General features: G+C 39.1%; 1 protein-coding gene across 6 annotated transcripts in view; it reads left to right on the top strand.

Annotated features, from left to right (window-relative positions):
* Window positions 1-21,988, top strand: part of ablim3 (actin binding LIM protein family, member 3) — a 185,609-nt gene that overhangs the window by 102,188 nt on the left and 61,433 nt on the right. For all 6 annotated transcript variants that reach the window (XR_007936232.1, XR_007936230.1, XR_007936234.1 and 3 more), the window contains exon 3: window positions 9,564-9,747. Coding sequence is in view for 1 of the 6 variants with exons in the window: in XM_028812713.2 (XP_028668546.1) it covers window positions 9,564-9,747 (184 nt within the window). In the remaining 5 variants the exon portion in view is untranslated. The remainder of the gene's footprint in view (window positions 1-9,563; window positions 9,748-21,988) is intronic.

The raw sequence follows: 21,988 nt of genomic DNA, 5'->3' as shown, positions 1-21,988 counted from the left end.
GATAAATCCACACGAACAGAACACGCGGACCTCAAAAGTGGGACCCCCTTAGGCACGGGGCCTGGGGCATTCGCCCCACTTGCCACCCTCAAACGCTGCTCTTGCATACAGCCCATAACTTGCTGCTTCACTCCTCATACACTGCTATGGAGTGCTGGCCTTTAAGACCTACTGAATGCTCAGTGGCGCAGAGACAACAGGAATAATTAATGCCAATTCTAGCTCAATGTCCAGATCATGGCTTGAAGTCACCCCAGCAGTTGTCTCATGCCAGAGTACCCTTCGTATCTTGAATGATGAAGGCAGTTTAGGAAAAGCCTTACTGGCTAGAGGAAGAGACCTGAATGAAGTGGATAAGAACGAAAGAGAGAAGAGTGATGAGAATAGGAGTGCTTTGAGTTGGGCATGTGAGAAGAGAGGAGGTTCAAGAATTTCTTGAATGATAGTGTCATGCTTTTAGGCTTTTTATGAGTTCTCAGTTATACTCTACACTTGCCTCTGTACTATATACACATGGGTGTTCCTGAGAACCATAAGGTGAGAGCATAGCTAAAGACCAGCAGGATTCGTAACCAGGAAACGTTTGACACAAATGTTGTAACCAAATCATGAACCAGAATTCTTTGTCAAAAATATAGTGAGCCAGAGTTCAAACTACTAAGAATAGTATGAATTTAAATGCAACACAGTCTTTCAAAGCAATCTGTAATCTTGGACACCAAAAAGACACATGGTGTTGGCTTTTATGTGGCAACATACAGCTTCCTGGAACCGCATATTAAGCAATGCAATGTATACAGGCAATGAATCTCTGAAATGATGGCATCCAATAGAAACAAAATGGAGGCACAGAAAACATCAAGCATAACATTGTTTAAATTTATAATTGCTCCAGAGACAAGATAACAGTAAAACAATGTAAGCACAATGTTCTCTGGCTTAAACAACTTCCAAAACACCTGTCTGAATTGGAGAAAAAATATATTGAATGCGTAAAAAATTCCCAAAGTTATGAAGTCAATAACAGTCTTGTGTTCATACTGCATGTTCATTTTAATAAATTTATTAATTTAGCAAATCCTTCAACTGCCTTGAATTTGTGTTTGTAAATGCTGTCATTTTGTAGTTTTTTTAGCAGCAGACTGTGATTGCTACCATAACATTACCAGAAGTGTTATTGTAGGCAGCAGTGAAGATTAATCAATATTCTCTACATCATTGTGGACTGTGTTTTTAAGATTTAAACTCAAATAATTAGCCTGTTTATGAAATATATTTTATTTTTACATATTATTATTATTGTTTTTGTTATTGTTGATATTGTTGTTGTATCACAGCACTTGCTTTCATTATACATTCATGCTTTTAATTTTCATTATTATCCTGTAACCATGTGTGAGAAAGTATTTCTTAGGCTCTGCCAGGATTAATGTGTATAAAGTGTTTTTTTTGCCCCAGGGTTTTCCAGCAAAAGGGATACAAAGCTTTTAGTTAAACACACTGTTTGGTTTAGTATATCAAAGCAAAATTACCTTAAACTTCTAAATATTTTAGCACACCCCAGCATTTGACAACCCAGGAACCATTAAACTAGACATGCTTGAGAACCACAACCACTCACCTGCTCAACTCTCTTACATTTGGATTTGTGGCTTTTCATACACCTCCAAATTTGTCTGCATGCTCTGACAGCAACAGGAGAAGGTAGCATCCAAAGCACCAAGACCACCTCGGCTAACAAAGATAGAGAGAGATACAGCAAGAGAGAATGCGCTGTAGTAACATTCACTATGTTGAATTTCAAAGAATGGTCTTCCGACTGTCCTGTAACATTATTGTGCCTTTGGTATTTAAGTTAGCGGTGTCCAATTTTCTTTCTCCAAGTTTCTTGATATTGCAGAGGAATTGTAACATGCATTTACCTAGTAAAAATCATCTTAAGAAGTTAGGACTTTGTGTGGAATCAATGATTTTGCCTTTTAGTTAGTGTTTTGTCGCTTGTTGTTTTGGTTTAACAATCTTATTCACCTTTGTCCTTTGCCCAATCAAGACTACATTTCTCTCTTACATCTCCTTGCCCATGTGGTAAGTATTTTCTGCTTTGTGGCAAAGTACAGTAGATAGCATTATTTTTGTTTCCATCTTCTTACTTTATACTCTGTGTTCTCCCTTTTGTCACTTTCTTTCTTTCTGTACTACCACTGAGTAAACTTGGCAGTCAAGATACATAAGTTGGACTGAAAATAAATGTAGTCAAAAATAAAGCAAGGGTCAATATGAAAAGTAATAAAAAAATAACAAACATAAAAGTAGAAAAACTCAGATACCAGGAGTTTGTTGACAGGAAAATAACTAAGTACTGAAAAACAATCCTGGGTGATGAGTATCAGTGCTCTGCTGGTTTGATTATGATACCACTGATTACATCACACAGCTTGATTTTCAGGACCACACCCCCTAATAACCAACCGTCAAATGAGGGCAATGGAAGCCCATAATGGTGGCGCCCATAACTAAACAATATTTTATTGTGGTGTTTTCCAAGCATGAAGTTAAATTAACAAGACCAAATTCAAACTGTACATGGAAAATTAAAGTAAAAATGAAAACCCCATGATTCAAAACTTAGATAAAAAAATTAGCACAGGCTAAATAAACATTATGTCAAAGATACAGTAAATGAAAGAAAAAGAGATGAACAAAACCCTTGCATGTTTGATTCAGTAATTGTACCAACCCTGATATGTCTGTCCTCTTTGGGCTTACACAGCTAGTTGAGAATAATACAATACTGTAATAAGCCCAGGGTCCTAGAAACTATAGAAATCGTCAGAAAAAAAATTGAAATGTAGAGATGTCAGGTAATTGAAAGGAACCATTCTGGGCATCTCTCTGCTAGGAGGATTTGTTTTGCCGTTGTGCTCACATCTCTTGTGTATTAGCGGCTAAGCGAGTGACTTTCTTCAGAGGTTTCGTTTTGCTGACGTGCTGGCCTCGCTTGCGTATCCTCAGAGATGGAGCCCGTACCCTGACTCCACCTCTCACTTCCGGGACGGACAGACACACACACTTCCATGCGTAGACGTTTATATACAAGATGTTTAGCGTGTCATTGAACATTAAAGAGCCCTTCACATAATAAAACTGTACATAACTGTTCAAATATACAGTATATGTGTAATTCACTGTGCATATTTAAGTGAATACTAAAACATTCAATGTGCACTTCCTACTAGACGTCACTGAGAACAGAGCTATACATTTACTCCCGGTTTGAACTCTGTGGCAGTACCCTGTGGTGTTCATTTACTTTAATCACACAATATTCTGGAAACAGCAGTTTTATAGATCCAGGTTTCTGGGTTTAAATCCTACACGCAAATATTTTGTGTGTGGCACTTAGATGTTCTTCCTGTGTTTTTCATTAGGTTTTCTGGTTTTCCATCCATATCCCCAAGGCTTTCATGCTACCTTAATAGGCAATTCTGAAATTGCCCTCAGTGAGTGGAAGTGTTTATAAGATTGAGCCTGTGATGGACTGGCGTCCTGTCCAGGGTATTTCTTGCCTCATGCCCACTGCTGCTAGGACACTGAATTGCATTAAGTGGGGTTGTTATATTCAGGAAATACTAACCACAGTAGCATAAGCAATTCAGCTCAAAGAATTTATAAGTAGATTACATTTTTATTCTGTTATCAAGGCACAGTTGGTGACTAAATTATCTTCCCACTTTATCTTTCATTATAATAATGTGCAATATATAATAATATAACAAAAGCTTGAAATTACACATCAAAGTGGTCTTAACAGCCAATATCTTCAATGAAAGATCAAGGTTAAAATGGAGTTATGGGTTATAAAACTGAGGCCTAGATTACAGAGGTCAAAGCACTCCCTTGGCACTCATTCACAGTCCTTTTAGATTAATAACTCTTTACTGAATTCTTGTGTTGGGTTCAGCACAATACAGCCATAAATCAAAAGCAATTCCTAATTGAGGACTGGGCTGTTTCACAGAGACCATTTCTAGCTGATACCAATAGGAGGCAGTGTTTGGTCCTGTTACTAATTTACTTTACTTTGTGTGGAGACCCGGAGACCTTGACTTAGCGACTGATTCCGTTCCTGTTAATAGGATCAAGAGAAGAGTTTTTGCAGGAGCAAGAGAAAAGGTGGTCTAAAGTTAGAAGTGTGCTTTCTAATGAGGTGACATTTGTCACTTTTACACATTATTCGGTCATTCACAGGACTACATGAAGGTAATTATACAGTACTTATAAAATACTTGCAAAGTACTAACTTGTAACTGGGGGGACCCAGGTTTGTTCAAGGTACCTTGACAAATTGCTGGAAATGTCAGAGCTTTCTGCATTTATGAGAACATTGAAAGAAAAAGTTGATGATCTTATGCAGAAATCTGCAGACTACAGCCTCTAAATGAATACACATTTGCTCAAACATATTCCTTAATAGCATATGAATGCCGTGCATCATTGTCATTCACTTTAGAGGAATAAAAACAAAATGCAATTCCAGGCCCTGTTTTTTTTTTGGGGGGTTAAAATAGTTATGCCAGTCTTCTTATAAAATCTACAGATTTGGTCATTCCATTTAGTGCTCACAAAATGAACTTTGAACTCTGATCTAATCAATAAATATTCAAAAAGAAAGGGTGCATCTTGAATAGGTCTTGGTGGGATTATCTTGTCATGAGGTCATTGGTTTTGGTACTCCAGTCATAATGACCTGTGCAAAAGACTCATTGCCAGGTTTGAACCAATAGAAAGTGCAGCCCATAGGATTTCCAAATATATCACACCGTATGTTTTAGTACTACAAAGCAGGTCACAAAAGAATAAACAAAGTTCTTTATGGGCCCTTACTGTTATTTGGCACAATGAAGTGCATCATCTGTATCTACCCACAAAGCCCCTGATCCTCAACCTACTAGTGGATCCATTTTTTTAATCTGTGCATTTAGCGGGTGGGATTACATTCCTCTCCTGTGATGTCAAATACTGCTTATGAAGAAGCTAGACACACTGGCGTAGCACAACGCTCTTCAGCTCATTCAGTACCAGTCCCTAAATATATTTATTTCAAAACCGCCTCGGTCTCCACTGAAGACAGAAACTATTCAAATAAACACTTGTCCGGCGACCAAACTAAATTGAACCTGTGCTATGTATGGACAATTTGTTGCAATTTAGGGGAAACCTTCTGTGATTCTAACACAGCATACCAGCCAGCAGGTTTCCCAGAAGGTGGGTGGGGCTGGATACCTGATTGACATGAAGATGTCACACAGGTACGCAGAGTGCAACATTCCACAAGTTTCAAGAAGGTTACGGAAGGTTCACGCTACGTCTAGGAAGATTTTAGAATCTCTGAAATTGACTTTGTTGGAAAGCTGAGAGAAAGTGTGACAGTGAAGGGTCATCAGACATCCTCATTGTGCTACATAAGGAAAGGATAGTGCTAGGGAAGCCATGTCATGGGCTTGTTTGTTATTTTGTGAGGCATCTCCAGTATTCCATAACAGTGGGAAAGTTTAGGACATTAAGCTTCAAGTTAAGCTGGGGTCGTTAAGCTTCATGAGGTGTATTGCGATGGTTCGTACCTGTTATTGGGTATAACTACTATTCTGTATGTACCTCAAGTTGTTTTACTTTGGTGTTTGTTACAATAATAATAATGAGACACTTTGAGACCCCAGTTTTATTATTTACTTATTTCTGTTTAAATAGTGTTTATCATTATTTTTACATGGGGCTGGGACTAGCAGATCACTCAGTACATTCTTATTAACATAACTCTGGTGTTCTGCAATGTGAAGGTGTGGGCATTTAGTAGAAGCCCCTTCTGTCGAGCTTTCTGCCTGGCATGATCTGCCCCACGGATGACTCTAGTAACATTACGCCAGCTCTATTCACCAATAATTTAAACAGAGGTGTTATCTTTAGTAGTTTGGCAAGGCCATGTTGTGCTAATTGCTGGTGTTTCATGGCTTTGCTTATATATTTAATGGAACTCTTCATTGTGTACTGTCTAACTAATGTAGATTTCAAATATTATGACACCAACCCATCTGTTGCTTGTGATATTACGCAACACACACATCAGTTCCTGACTGTTTTTTGTACCCTAAAAATGCAAAATCATTCATATTTTCATTTTTTTTTTCTAGCTGACAGTGACTAGACGTCACTGCAGTGCTAATTAGTGCTAAAAGGAATGCAAAAATGCTGAAAAATTATTCAGAAAAGATCCACACATTGTATACGAGAACATAATCAGGCATCAGACAAACAAACTCAATCACTGATAGGTTGCCTAGATATGGATGTCTTGCATACATGGTGGCATGAAATGGGCAGAGTGGGTCTGCCACCCACCATGCTAATCTGTACTGCAACAAATACTACAATTTCAAATCACCTTCCCTTAGACAAAATGGACAAATACATGATTCCTTACAATCTCAGTATGTAAATATGCTTCTAAATATCGGCGTATTGTTATTTGGTGTGAGTGTGACCTAGTTCAACTAAATGGATCATGAAATAAAATATAGGCACAGGTGCAGGACAGAATGCCAGGACTCAAGTAGGCACGATGGCTGCCACGTAAGAGCAAAGCTATAAAAGCCACATGCAGATTGAGCTTGCCACTTCTCCATTCAGTTAACAAGCAGCTGTTTCGAAACCCACTGAGTGATGAAGTGTTTAAATGAATCCCGCGCTTTCCAGCAGCGTTTTTTTTTCCCATCAGAAGCATTTCCCTCCCTCTTTATCATGTTCATTAAATTGAATTAACCATTAAATAAATAGAAAAAATATGCCTAAAATAAAATCTTCCTTTTCTGTCCAAATTGCATGGATCTGTGCCATTTGGATTTGTAAGTAGTGGAAAATTATGCAAGTAATTACTGACATTGTTGGGGAAAATATTATCTATAAAAAGTCAATCGATCCATTTAGTTCCTAAAATGCTTTTTTTACTTCAGCATCGCTAGGTGAAGCCTAGCCTGGCCACACTGGGTGCAAAGCAGGATCCAGTCCTGGACATGACCATCAGTCCATCACATGGCACGTTCACACACTCACATGCATTCTAGAACCCACCTACTGAACTCCGTCCTTTGAGGGCTACAGTCCCCAGCACAGCCCTTGAATGCACCTAAATGTTATGTCATGCATGCATTTTCTAACATGTTGTTTTTAATATCATAAGCATGCTTCATCCCCAGGCACCTTGGAGAGTAAACAAGATTATGCAAGCAGGTCAGTACAATAAAAAACAGAGCAAATGCACTGGCAAAGGGGTTTAGCAGTATAACAAAATGAAGTATAAAAGCCCAACAACCCTACAGTGTATTAGGCTACTGTTGTATCCTGCAGGGATAGAGACATAACTATTTTTGTCATAAAAAAACATAATATAGAGTGTTAGTATTAGAAAAAAATTCCTTGTACAATCTTTTACAGACAATGGTAACCACTCATAGCCTCTGAGACAGTGCATGGCCATTCAACAGATTGCACCAGTGGCACATCACAATAGTGGTAGACAAAATCAGAGCACAGGATAAATTGATTAATTTTTGGTAGACTTTCAAAATTAGCAGACCAAGTTAACACTGTGTACACTGTAATAGTGGCAGGGCTCACCATCCCTCAGACTGAATGACGACCATTAGAGAACTGCAACTTTCAACTCCTGACATAGGAGTGATTGGACTGAGGTCTAATCTTTGAATGGCTTTTTCTATTTTTGACTCACAAAGAAGTAGGTACCTGGACAGTGTTGGACATTAGTGAACTGCAGACACCTGTACTGCTGCACCAAGAATGTTTTTTGCAGATCTTTCATCAGCTATACAAATACCTGGATGTATTTACTTTGGTTTACCCGAGAACAATGTAATGCAGAGACAGAGCTGCCAACAAGGATTGTATAATGTTGCTGACACCCAGCAGGAAGGATCTGGGAGATGAAGAGGAACAACACCCTGATAGAATAGGGGAATTTATTCAAAAGGCCATTGCAAAGAGCAAAGCTCTGCATTCCACCAAGTATATTGGGGTGCCACCCCACCAGCAATGTCTTTGATGATGAAGTTGACAATATTATAGAGATGGGATTCCTTTTTTGGCATTGGTTATTGACCAGTATCGGCAACATACAGTAAGGGTGTCCCAAAAGTCACTATACACTTCCTTTTTTCTATTTTGTTCCAGGTATCATTCGGATAGACTTAAGCTATCAGCCTATGACAACTTAGACTTTGCAGTTTTTGTAAGCGTATCATTCCCTTAACCATGCCCCTCCCCACTTTGCCAGGTTAGCCAGAGATTTCCTGAACATCAAGTTTCCTGAACGATGGATTGGTTGAATGGGTCCCCTCGAATGGGCTCCGTGCTCTCCTGACCTTACACCTTGTGACTTTTTTTTTGTGGGGCTATATCAAAAGTAAGGTGTATGCCACTAAGCCCAGTAACCTGTCACAGCCTGAGCAAAGAATCTCCACGGCCTGCAGCGAGGTTGGGGAAGAGATGCTGCAAAACGTCGGAGAGGCTTGCGTCCAGAGGTGGCTGAAAGTTGTTGAAAATGGAGGCGCTCATGTGGAGGTATACAACTAGTCTTCAAGGCGTTGGAACGTGATGGCAAACCTAGCAAGTAAAACTGCAACGATTCCTTTGTTGATGCTAGAAATATTAATAAACTCAGTTTCTTGTGTAATTTTTATGAATTTATTAAAAGTGTATAGTGACTTTTGGGACACCCTGTATATGCTGTTGTTGGAACTGAGCACTGCCAAGAACTGGCACTGGAACATCTTCGGTGACATGCTCCACTTCTCACATAGGGCTAGTGACTCCCATATCTTCACACCGAGGTGATGCAGGGAACAGTGCTATCCTGCAACACTGAATAATGGGAGCCACAGTGTGTCGTCTCCAAGCATAGTCAGCTGCTTCTTCTGCTTGTTAGGGTCATTTTAATAAGTCAAGGAAATCAATTCACCCATTTTATGATTCAACCCACATATCTTTGCTAAATGTCTTCGAATGCTTAATCACACCTTGAGGCATGTTTCAGACTCTATAGAAATTAGATATCTACTTAAAGACAGGACAGCCGGGGGGGTCTCCTGGGACCAGGGCTGACAAACGCTGCTGAAATGCTCATTTGTTACTTTTGCATGATTATTTTTTTCTTTTTAAGTATTCATCTTATGACAGACTGTAACCGTCTAAACTACCACATTTGATTATCTTTTCAAATGTACTCACTCACTTGTTCTTTTCACTGTAGACCTCCAAGTCTCATAAACCTGAGATTTGTTCCATCCAAAAAAGAAAAAATGTTTTTGATGGGGTTTTTTTTTGCCCATTAGAAAAGCATGTCATGGCATACCAAGAGAATATCACTTCTTTCATTTGGAATGATCACAGGGAGGGGCTTCTAACGTGAAATAAATCTAAGACACAGTCAAGGTACAGTACATGCACTGAGGCCTCGTCCCAAGTTCTGATGGTCTGATCCATTTCTCTTACAGTGTGTGGGTGTGACCTTGCCCGGTCAGGATTTTTCCAGAAAAATGGAGAATACATCTGCACGGCGGATTACCAGAGGCTCTACGGCACGCGCTGTGACAGTTGTGGAGATTTCATCACTGGAGAAGTGGTCTCTGCCCTTGGAAGAACTTATCACCCAAAGTGCTTTGTCTGCAGTGTGTGCAGGTAAGATGCTGACATATACAGGGGATGTTTGTACAGACTATAAACTGGAAAAATAAAAAATCAGAAGCAGTATTGGTAAGTGGTGATAAAACACATGAAAGAAAGGGAGGGGAGACAAATGAGGTGTTCAGGTCACTTTTGACAGGCTGTATCCTCACCACTCTGATTTTCAGGTCCACACTTCAGGCAGGAGACATAGTGTCACTCTGTTGCTATGGTTCCAGTGAGGTGGCGTGACTTCTTTTTGTAGAGAGTAGTTTTGCTAGACAACACCATTGTGCCACAAACATCAAGGCTGGGCTCATGGCAAAATAATAGGCAGGGGGTAGGTCAGTTATAAAGGCACTGGTGTAAACAGAGGAATGCCATTTGGCGGTCTCACAGGAGAGAAAAGGGAGTTAGGGTAACCCTTGAAGAATTACAGTATAGAGGCAAAATGGAATCTATAATGCCACTCAGTGGTCTTGTTGCCAGAACATTAGAGAGACTGCAGTGTCACATTGTCTGTCTACAGATGAAATCACCAATCATGATGCTGATTGGGTTTCTCTCATAGGAGGCTGGCTTCTGATTCTGACTGAATGCTGTTCCCACCTTTAATTAATCTATCATTATTCACATTAAGAGTACACTGTTCACAAACAGTAGACACTATTGATAACAAAATCATGGCCTACAATAGAAAAAGGTACCCAGTTACAGCTGGTTCTACCATCTGTTAGGGCCCAGTTCTACAATTTCCAAGGATAGCACAGTTACCTTGCCATTCTGGTATAATCATCAGAATACTGGTCATTGTTCTGCAAGGTCACCACAAAGTCTATTTATGTATTTCACAACAGACATACCTACTCTTCATTACCACTGTTCATTCACGTTTAAAGTAACCACCACAAGAGGGCAGAAAAAGATATATTGAGTGCCCACCCCCATCATGCCAACTTACTTGAGTCTTGAAATATGACAGGTTTTTATAGCCCTTCTGCAGCTGTGCAGCTATTCTGAGAATCCTCAAGAGCAGCTGTTCCCTGTATATGGGTAGCTTCTCCTTGCCTGGCACAACAGCACCACAAGGGGTATCTCATATAGCCTGTGAAGAGCAGCTCCACACCATACTTGCATTTCTGCTATTGGCCGAAATCCGAGAGCTCGGCTGTTACCCAGCTTCCCAATGCTTGTCACTTGCAATCCCAGGCTGGGCCATAAACAAGACACTAATCACTAAATAAAAAGGTCAGCAGAGTGCCGCCCGGTCGGCAACACTGACCCTTGTCTCACCTTGTATGGTCATGCTGCTTACAGATGGCAGCCTGATCCTGACAGTTGTCAGATTCTGTCTTAGCGCCTTCAGTTTGCTGAAGCCTGCTTCTCAGCTCCTCAGACCTTATTAAGGAGGTGTGAAAACCGCACCCTTGGATCTTCAGTTCTGGATGGCCTAACTGTTCAGGACAGCTGACTGACTTGATTAGCCCATGCCTGCTCACTTGTAAGTAAACCCATTTAGACCATCAATGAGATGAATTTTGTCACCACTGAATACCCATATGACTTGTTGCATGGTCAGACATGCAACTAAGAATTTCACAATACTACTAATATTACCATGAGACTGTTTAGAAGACTTTGAGACTTTTTTGGAAGCCAGTTAATCAATTCAAGACTCCCAATGCTAATAAAATCAGAATTCCATTGAGACCATTCTGGAAAGGTCTAGAGCCTTTAAGCTCTAGTTGAACCACCAGAGAGATTCTTATTCTTCTGTCCCATGAATGCCAATTAGATCACTTTGATTACTTCCAGTTACTCCTGAGCTCCTGCCTAACCAGTTTGAACAAAGGTTTCATGTTTCTTTTACCTAGAGTCACATGATGCTGTGGTTACCCCCAATTCAATCAAAGGCCAGTTCAGAACCCTCCAGAGTTGTTTTTCACTCCATTTAACAAGTAGTGAGAGGTTATTGTTCGTCCTACTGCACTCCCAGGAGTAGCTATACTTCCCAGAGATCTGTTCACAGTGATTACAACCCAGCCTCTGTCTGCCCTGAGTTTCATTAGGTCCTGTCAGAACACTTCACACCTATTTCAGCTCCAGTCAGATAAAAGCTGACACACCTTTATCTCTCTCTCTCTCCTGTACACCTCTCAGACCAGTCAAGAAGCTTCCAGTCTTCCCACATTGACAGAATTGTCTACTCTTAAAGTTAGACAAGTTATGGATGGAATTTTGTCACTAGTTCAGCCAAGAATTGCTGTAGATTGAGGTGCATGTTGTTTTTTTACATGGAGATTAAAAATATGTGGCAGGATCCAAGAGGTGACATGTCAACTGGTCGGGCCTGAATTAGGCCTTACTGTTATTTATTTCATGATACCTCAGACCAGCATTCAGCAGGCAGACACTATTAGACATTAAGGGAGCTCCTCTCATTTTCACCTTGAGAGTGGCAGCTTGTGTTAGGGGACACATATACAGTCATATGAAAAAGTTTGGGAACCCCTCTCAGCCTGCATAATAATTTACTCTACTTTCAATAAAAAGATAACATTGGTATGTCTTTCATTTCCTTGGAACATCTGAGTACTGGGGTGTTTTCCAAACAAAGATTTTAGTGAAGCAGTATTTAGTTGTATGAAATTAAATCAAATGTGAAAAACTGGCTGTGCAAAAATTTGGGTCCCCTTGTAATGTTGCTGATTTGAATGCATGTAACTGCTCAGTGCTGATTACTTGCAACACCACATTGGTTGGATTAGCTGGTTAAGCCTTGAACTTCATAGACAGGTGTGTCCAATCATGAGAAAAGGTATTTAAGGTGGTCAGTTGCAAGTTGTGCTTCCCTTTGACTCTCCTCTGAAGATTGACAGCATGGGATCCTCAAAGCAACTCTCAAAAGATCTGAAAACAAAGATTGTTCAGTATCATGGTTTAGGGGAAGGCAACAAAAAGCTATCTCAGAGGTTTAAACTGTCAGTTTCAACTGTAAGGAATGTAATCAGGAAATGGAAGGCCACAGACACAGTTGCTGTTAAACCCAGGTCTGGCAGGCCAAGAAAAATACAGGAGCGGCATATGCGCAGGATTGTGAAAATGGTTATAGATAACCCACAGATCACCTCCAAAGACCTGCAAGAACATCTTGCTGCAAATGGTGTATCTGTACATCATTCTACAATTCAGCGCAATTTGCACAAAGAACATCTGTATGGCAGGGTGATGAGTAAGAAGCCCTTTCTGCACTCACGCCACAAACAGAGTCGCTTGTTGCATGCAAGTGCTCATTTAGACAAGCCAGATTCATTTTGGAAGAAAGTGCTTTGGACTGATGAGACAAAAATTGAGTTATTTGGTCATAACAAAAAGTGCTTTGCATGGCAGAAGAAGAAAACTGCATTCCAAGAAAAACACCTGCTACCTACTGTCAAATTTGGTGGAGGTTCCATCATGCTGTGGGGCTGTGTGGCCAGTTCAGGGACTGGGGCCCTTGCTAAAGTTGAGGGTCGGATGAATTCAACCCAGTATCAACAAATTCTTCAGGATAATGTTCAAGCATCAGTCACAAAGCAGAAGTTACGCAGGGGTTAGATATTCCAACAAGACAATGACCCAAAACACAGTTCAAAATCTACAAAGGCATTCATGCAGAGGGAGAAGTACAATGTTCTGGAATGGCCGTCACAGTTCCTTGACTTGAATATCATTGAAAATCTATGGGATGATTTGAAGCAGGTTGTCCATGCTCGGCAGCCATCAACTTTAACTGAACTGGAGAGATTTTGTATGGAAGAATGGTCAACAACACCTCCATGCAGAATCCAGACACTCATCAAAGGCTATAGGAGGCGTCTAGAGGCTGTTATATTTGCAAAAGGAGGCTCAAGTAAGTATTGATGTAATATCTCTGTTGGGGTGTCCAATGTATGCACCTGTCTAATTTAGTTATGATGCATATTACATATTTTCTGTTAATCCAATAAACCTAATGTCACTGCTGAAATACTACTGTTTCCATAAGGCATGTCATATATTAAAAGGAAGTTGCTACTTTGAAAGCTCAGCCAATGATAAACAAAAATCCAAAGAATTAAGAGGGGTTCCCTAACTTCTTCATATGACTGAATAATCCCTGTCATACCTAACCACCAATCACAGTCATAAAGTCCTTGCCCAGGGTTCATCAGGTAAGCATTGGCTCCTTTGAGTTAATGATTTTGCTTTTGAATTACGATTTACATGGGCAGGCACTCAAGTGGCTCAGCTCTATGCCAATATTGTATTCAGGCAATTGCAGAGGAAAGATTTTGCTGATTTTTCACATCAGTGCTGACACCATCAGAGAGCTTAAACTAATTACCAGTTGATTAATTTTGCATTTCTGGATTGGAAGTCACCATCTGGATTTGCAAATCCTTGTGTGAAGCAGAGTGAATCTGCTAGGTAAAGCATTAGTAGCCAAGGAAAGTGCAGAAGAGCAGTTTTGGGGGGTGGGGGGCTGTTGACTAGATATTAAGACCTATAGGACTTAATGTCAATACATCAAAGAAAAGGAGCCCATTGTGAACTCAAGTCTCAGCTCTCCTGAGGTAGACTACATATGTAGAAGGAATATTGGGCCTGGAAATTTTTAACATTGTTTCTCTACCATAGGGATTATGGAGGACCCGATTTTTTAATAATACTAGTATTTCAATCATAGTGTGAAAGCATCTAATAGGCTTGGAGTGAATTCAGTTGTATTCATGTTTACTGCATAAAGCACCTTGTGAAGGTGTGGTGAATGAGGTTGCTATATATAATTGATATTTATTATTAACTAATTCAAGTTGATTTGACACAAAATACCCATCGTCATGAAATGTTCAGTTTCTCACATTAGGTCAAGGAACTTCAGAGTTAATAGGAGCCAAATGACAGGCATGTCTAGTCCAGGGCATGCTGGTTCAAGATGTATTGATGTGTATAGCAGCCAGGCCAGATATGCTGGGCAGAGGAGGTTCATGCAATCCCAAAAAAGTCACTTTGGCACCAAACAGCAATTTAGCAGAGAGGTCAGAATAGGTCGGGGAAAAAAATGTGTTTATAGGAGCCAGGCTAGTCTTTAATTCAAAGGAGCTCCATGTAGTTCAACTTCTTAAGGAAAGGTCAGTGGTTATTTAAGTTATAGTCAACATGTACAAATGAGACAATCCATGCAGAATCATTCATGCGCCCTTATCAAAATTTCAGTTTTTGTTATATGAAAATGCTGAATTTCAGACCAATCATGTCAGGTATTTTTTTCCCTGTTTGATAAGATCTTGTAAGGAAAAAGGAGAGAGAGAGCCATCAAAGTTATTTCAGGGTACCTTAAATGGCTAAGGAGTCACATATTTTGGGAGACTCTGGGCTAGAGATGATTGAAACAGGCAAGTTTGTTTTTTTGACATAATTGGAAGAAACTGATACTAAAATTTGTTTCATAGATGAGTTTGCAATTGTGAAATTCAAAACTCACTAAAGAGGTTTTCTTCAGGGTTTTAAGGTTTTAGGGTGAAAAACAAGGAATATTGTTCTCTAAAGCTTTTGTGTTTATCTGTGCTTTTTCTCAGTTGTATAAAACAGGTAATCTGCAGTACACCATTAATATCCTTTCTATTTATGCCTCTCATTCCACATCACCTCGGATGAGTGCAGTGCTTTTTATAAAATATGACTTGCTGCATATTTTCCACATGAAGACATGCCAAAATGCACCATTGTGCACAATAATTTGTTTCCCACAGGACAACTCACTATATGGTAACTCAGGCCCCCTAGGCAGTTAATGAGCAACTACCCATTCCTGATCCTTGACTCCTGCAAATGAGGTTGAGGATATACTTGCTCCTAGTGCCATGGACCTTTGAGTTTCTTTTATGTCTCAGATGCATCTTTAGGATTGCAATCTCAAAGGATTGTCTTCATAATGGGGATCACACTACCAGAACAATTACAAAAGACCTCTTATGGTGATTTTTTTTTGCACTAGAGATCTTTGAATACTAAATGCTAGGTAGTCAGGTATTGGCTAAATGCATGAAAATTCTTCCAGACAAGGAAATAAGCAAACTTTTTCTTCTATCAATTACACAAGTTTTGTTGGAAACAAAATGCTATTTGAATAATGCCTTTGAGTTTTGTTACAAATTCAATTTCACAAAAAAATCTTTTTGTTTATCACTAGTGTGAAAAGATAACAGGGAGACTGAAAAAAATTTGGGGTAGCCCCCCAACCACCCATATACTTGAAACAAAAATTAAAAAAAAAACAACAATAAAAAGGTCCTTACAGACTCAGTTCAAAACAGAACTTAATTAATGGTAACAAGATGGTGTTTAATATCCGGGTCAGAGGAAGTGATGCCATTGGGGCTGGAACCAGAAATGATATTGAAACGTTCAGGCGGGATTTCCCTTGGTTGGTCTGCGGAGAGAAAGGGTTAGTGAACACTGCCACCCCCTGGTCCGGCATGTAATTACTATCTTTTGGGTATGTTGGCTGCCTCCTGTTCGCACGATAAGTCATTGCAGAAGTTTGCATTTGGAAACTGTCTCTACAAATCTCAGGTTCTCCATCACTGTCATAAAGGAAACAGTTCAGTTTAGGTCTCCTGGATTTTTCCATTTCATTGCCAGTCTTCTTTATATGACCGTTAGGACACATTTATAATATATTGTGAGAATCACCTTTGTGATTTAAGATTAAGGTCCTGGTTTTCATGACATTGATCTTCCCTTTTTTAAGACATTCCTTGATTGATGGTGTTTTCTTGCCCAATTGGTGTTCATTTTGCAACCCCACATCTCAAGAGTTGTATCAAATGCTCTAAATGGTATTAATATGTAGCAAGTGACCAGTTACTGTCCCTAATTCCCATAACTCCTTAATAGCCTCTGTGATGAGGTTTCTCCTTGCGTTAATATTTTTGGGGAGACATCTTGGTCTTTGTAATGTCCTGGCAGCTTCATATTTCTTCAAAGATTTACTGTTGATCGTCACAGAGATCCATGACAGTTGAGTAATAAAGTATTTTCCTTTTTTCTCTTTTCTTGTATTATTGCGCATTTTTAATGCTGAATATTTTCACAACTTCGGCTAAAAACTACCACTAGATCAAGGGCACAAACAGTACATTCAGTTTTCTTATGTCTTTTTTTAAATAAACAAAGTTATCCAACACTGTGTGACAAAGTAATTGCAGCCTTACTCTTAATAACTTCTACTATCTAGCATCAGTCCTTCACATGTCTTTGTTATAATTTTAGCTTTTCCTTTCACACTGCTTTAACTCAGAAACATTGTTTGGTATTTGAGCATGAACAGCTCATTTCAGGTCCTGCCACAGCATCTCAGTTGGGTTTAGGTCTTGAATTTGACTAACCCAATCCAAAACTAAAATTTTTGCTATTTTTCTACCATTCCACTAGTTATTTGCTTTTGTGTTTTGTATTGTTGTCTTGCGGCATGGCTCAACTACAATTCAGCTTCAACTCAAAGACAAAAGACCCCTTAAGAACTTTGCCTGTTGGTATGAAGTTCATACTGTGGAATGCTGTTTTGCTCATGAGTACTGACTTTTGAGGTAAGAGAAGACTGCAGTTCTTTGGATGTTTTTTAGAACCTTTTATAACTTCATTGATGATAGTATGTTGTGCCCTTGAAATAATTTTGGCAGGCCAGCAACTACTAGGAAGATTTATCACCTGGCCGTGCACCAGTTTAATTAGATTAGTCCATATAGTAGTTCTGGCACTGAATGGCCAGCCAATATTTCCAGGCAGAGTTGGTTGTAAAATCTGGCTTTCCAAAGAGTAGGAGACATATGCCAAGTACTAACATCACTAGGGCATTAGTAATTTAGCTGGCAGAGTACCCAGTATAAGGAGCTGCCACTACAAAGAAGGAAGAGGTAAGGAAGACAAGGAGAAGTACAATGTGAGGTTCACAAGGCATAAGGGTAGTCTGGATCCCAGGAGAAACAGATATGAAAAAGGGCAATAAAGAGAGAGAACCTGAGGGGGCTTTTAAGCCAGTGCCAGACAGAGCGTTGAATAAATGCCCAGTGACAGCGCTCAAGGAAGACTTGGTTCCACCACATCTTCTGTCTTGGATCAAGTGGACAACTTTTTATTCCAAAAACAAAAAGCACAATAGCTCAGGCCTCATCAGAGTCCAATATTTACAGGGATGAGGAAGTTGCTACAAGAAGCTGATAAAATACTTTGAGCTTATTGAATCTTTGTGATGGCATCTTGACTCTGATGGTGAGGGTAAAAGTAAGTGAGGCATATACTGTTCAGAGTCAGCTGAAATTAAGCCTGGCTGTGTTCAATCAGGAACTCCTATTAGCCGTTTAATTGGGTTAATGTAACTAGTTGGCGTTAACTTTTTTTCACAAATTTATATGGTTTTAAATAACCAGAACAACAGCAACATCTTTTTTCTACAGCACATTTTCATACAAATGAAGTGACAAGATGTCAAAAAAGTAGTTGCATTCAAAAAAGAAATAAGATCAGGTAAGAATAATAATTCACGAATAGTATACAAAAAATAAATAATGCACATCTACATAAGCTTTATATTATATATAATTAAGAGAAATTGAGTGCTTAAATATAGATTTTTTTAAAACTTTTAAATCCAAGTCCAATGATAAGGTCCATTGGCCAGAGTGGACAGAAAAAAAAATTTTAGAACTCCAGTTTAGCTGGGTTTCAGTCCAAAAGGCCTACCAGCCTATACTGTTCTTAAGTAGTTCTTTATTGTTTTTTAAGAGCTTCGTCTAAGAGGATTCAACACATTGGGTCTTGTGGCAGGTTGGGTTATCCACTTTCATTCAAACACCACACTTGGCTGCACATGACTTTGATCAGGTGGTGGTGGCAACTGGAAAAGAAAACAAAGAAAAGTAAAAATTAGTAAAAATTGCAGGATAATTGAAGAGTATAGTAGTTCTATGAATATCTAGTTTATTAAGGGAAGAACTAAAATGTAGATACAAATAAAGCCAAATTTTAAAAAATGTTTTTTAGGAGATTTTTTTTAAAGTGATCCACGGTGTTAGCCTGGCTTATATCTATTGGTAAAGTGTTCCATATTTTTGGCGCATAACAGAAAAAGACTGCCTCACCACTTCTTTTGGCTCTATGAAGAATAAACAGACCGCTATGACTTGTAATGATGGGGGATAGACACTCCAAAAAATGACTTTGTTCATTAGATAAATTGAATAATGTTCAAAATATGCGTTATATGTTCACTCACATTACATTTTTGTTAAATAAAATATTCAATGTCGAAAAATTGTAATATTAAAGGAGATAAGTAAGAGAGCAAATAGTTTATTTTTATTTTTTAATGGCACTGTGATGCAGTTAAAATTGCCTTAAATTCCTCCCATGGTCTGTGCCTTTTCACAATCGGATGCCACAAATGCTTGTGTACCCTGGCTGTCTCTCTGCATCACCCCTTTAGGGAATCTCAGCAGGATGAGGTGATTTCATTTAGTTCAAATCAAAATCACTTGAACTGATGTTAATTGTAGGCAAGTTACCTTTGCACATGATCTAGAATATGACTGTTCATACCTGAACTCAAGATTATAATACCTATCATTTTTTTGAAAGGCTGGCTGTGCAAACTTATGCATTGAAACTATTGATTTTTTTTATATTAATTGCTAGTAAAAGTAATCAATTTGCCTTCCATAGAGCTCAGCAGAAAACAATGAGATCAGGACACATCAATGTTTATAGAAAGTTAACAGGATACGACGGATGGAAGAGATCAATGCATTCAAGCAGATAAGCTATGTTTAGTCAGGTAACACCTTTGTTAATAGCAGCATGGCAGCACAAGGAGGAAAAAAGAGGTCTAGGCACTTCTGCAGAAAAATTACGCTAGGAAAAAAAGATATTGTACACAACCTGGACATGCTGGACCAAGAAGAAGCTCTCACATTAGCTCATTAGTGCCAGCTAGAACGTGTAGGACCAATGTCCATCAGAGAAGTGATGCTGGTCACTGTTTTTGATTTTGATTTGATCTGATTTGATATACTTTGTTAATCCCTTAGGGGAAATTGTCTTTTCGCATGACCTTTTGGGGGTCATAGTGTCAGTTTTGTCCTGTTCAAGTCAGTATTTAGTAGATGTACCTTTGGTGGCCACTACTGCCTTGAGTCTGTGTGCACAGGTCTCTCCCTGTCAGCTCTGCACATCTTCTCACTGCAAATTTTTCCCCATTTTTTAAAGCTGCTCAAGCTCGGTCAGGTTGCATGGGGATCATGAGTGAACAGCTTTTATCATGTCCTGCCACAGATTGGAACCTGGGCTCTGGACATTAACATTGTTGTTTACTCTTGGGCTTTGGCTTTCTGAATGGTGTCGTTGATTTGTGTTCCAGGAAGACGTCTTGCTGATTGAATGAGATTTTTCTGCAGGATTTCCCTGTTTTTTTGCTGCATTCATTTTATCCTTTCACCTCACGAGCCTTCCAGGGTCTGCTGCGGAGAAGCATCTCCACAGCATGATGCTGCCTGCACCAAGGTGCAATGTTTATAGCATTTAGTCTGATGGTCAAAAGGCTAGGGTTTCAAGCTCACAAAATTGACCATCACAAGTCAAAAGCTCTAAATCAAACAGAACAATGCAAGTCTATTTATTTTTAAAATTTTCTTTTAAAATGTGCGTATGCCACACTTGGTGTTTACTGTAATGGCCAAAAAGCCCAATTTTGGTCCTATCACACCATAAAACCTTTTTCCAGGCCTCTGGCACCATTAGCCAAGATGTCTTGTGTGTATTTTATAATGCACACACTCCCATACAGCTGTGACTGGTGGAGCTCTCATTGGCTTTTTGGTGACTCCCTTACTAGTCCATGATCATTCAGTTTTTGTAGATGGCCTTCTCTAGGCATATTCCCAACTGTGTTATACTTTTTTGATTTCTTAATGACTGATTTAATTGAACTCCAAGGCATATTCAGTGACTTGGATGTTCTCTTGTCTTCATCTGGTAACTTGTGCTTTTATATCACATTTTCATGGAGTTTCTTGGAGTGTTCCTTTGTCTTCATTGTGTAGCTTTAGGCCATTATACTGAGTCGCCATAAATTCAAACTCCCAATAAGGTGCATTTTTTCTGCAATTATTGAATACCAGTAATGGCGCACTGCACAATAACGTGCCGTGAATACACCTGACTTGAGCATTCATAGTTTTCATACTCTTTCTCTGTATGTTTAGCATTTGTTTGCTCAGAGGTTGATGCACTTCCTGCTTCCAGAGAAGCTCTTCTTTTCTCCACCCTAGTGGCCTGCTTCTTCTCTTCTTTCATCTGCATCTTTTCACGTTAAAACTGATTAAGTCAGTGTTTGTGTTGCAATTACTTAGTACGTTTTCCTAAATTTTTCACTTACGCTTGCACTTAAGTCTTCAATTTGCCACAAGAATGATTTAAGATATGAAGAGGTAGGGGAAGAGACGGCGAAGGTGGTAGGGATGAGAATGGCGCCCATATGCTGGCCGCTGCTGAGAGTTGATTCTACAATACAATAAAATAAAAATAAAAAGACCAATAACCTTGGAGGTCAATCATCACCCCGAAAGCGGATACTAGATGTCACATAGTATATGTGTACCAAATTGCAGCTCAATAGTTCAAACGGTTTGCGAGCTACAGGTGATTTAAAATCCTGGACAGACAAATGACCAACCATGGTAGCGTATTATATGTAAAGATTTATGCAATCAGTTATTTTGTGTTTTATATTTATAATTAGTTGTGGACACTTTGAGGAGTCTCTTTTCACTTTGACATTAAAGAGTCTTTTTCTGTTGTGAAAAAAAAAATAAATAAATCCACTGTGATTCAATGTCATATAACAAGAAAATGTGACAGATTCCAAGGCAGGTGAATATTTTTTATAGACACTGTACCTGCCCTTTGAGTCTCTGTAACTAAAACTGTATATTGGCAACTAAACCTATTAGACTAATTTCATGAAATAAAAGTATTTTCCTTTGCTTGAATTTGCTGCCTTCTGAGCTGCCTGTTGATGTAAAAAAACAAGGAATAGTCAAAGCAAAGTGACTGCATCCTTTTTCCCTTCAGGGTGTTAAACTAATACTCCTGTTTACTGACAAAACAAAAGTAATGATGGCATGCAAAGTAACTTCTTGCAACACAGAATCCTTCTTCTGGATTTTTTACTGGTATT

This window comes from Erpetoichthys calabaricus, chromosome 11 (assembly GCF_900747795.2).
Source record: "Erpetoichthys calabaricus chromosome 11, fErpCal1.3, whole genome shotgun sequence".
NCBI lineage: Eukaryota > Metazoa > Chordata > Cladistia > Polypteriformes > Polypteridae > Erpetoichthys > Erpetoichthys calabaricus.
This window is presented reverse-complemented; position numbering and strand designations above follow the sequence as displayed.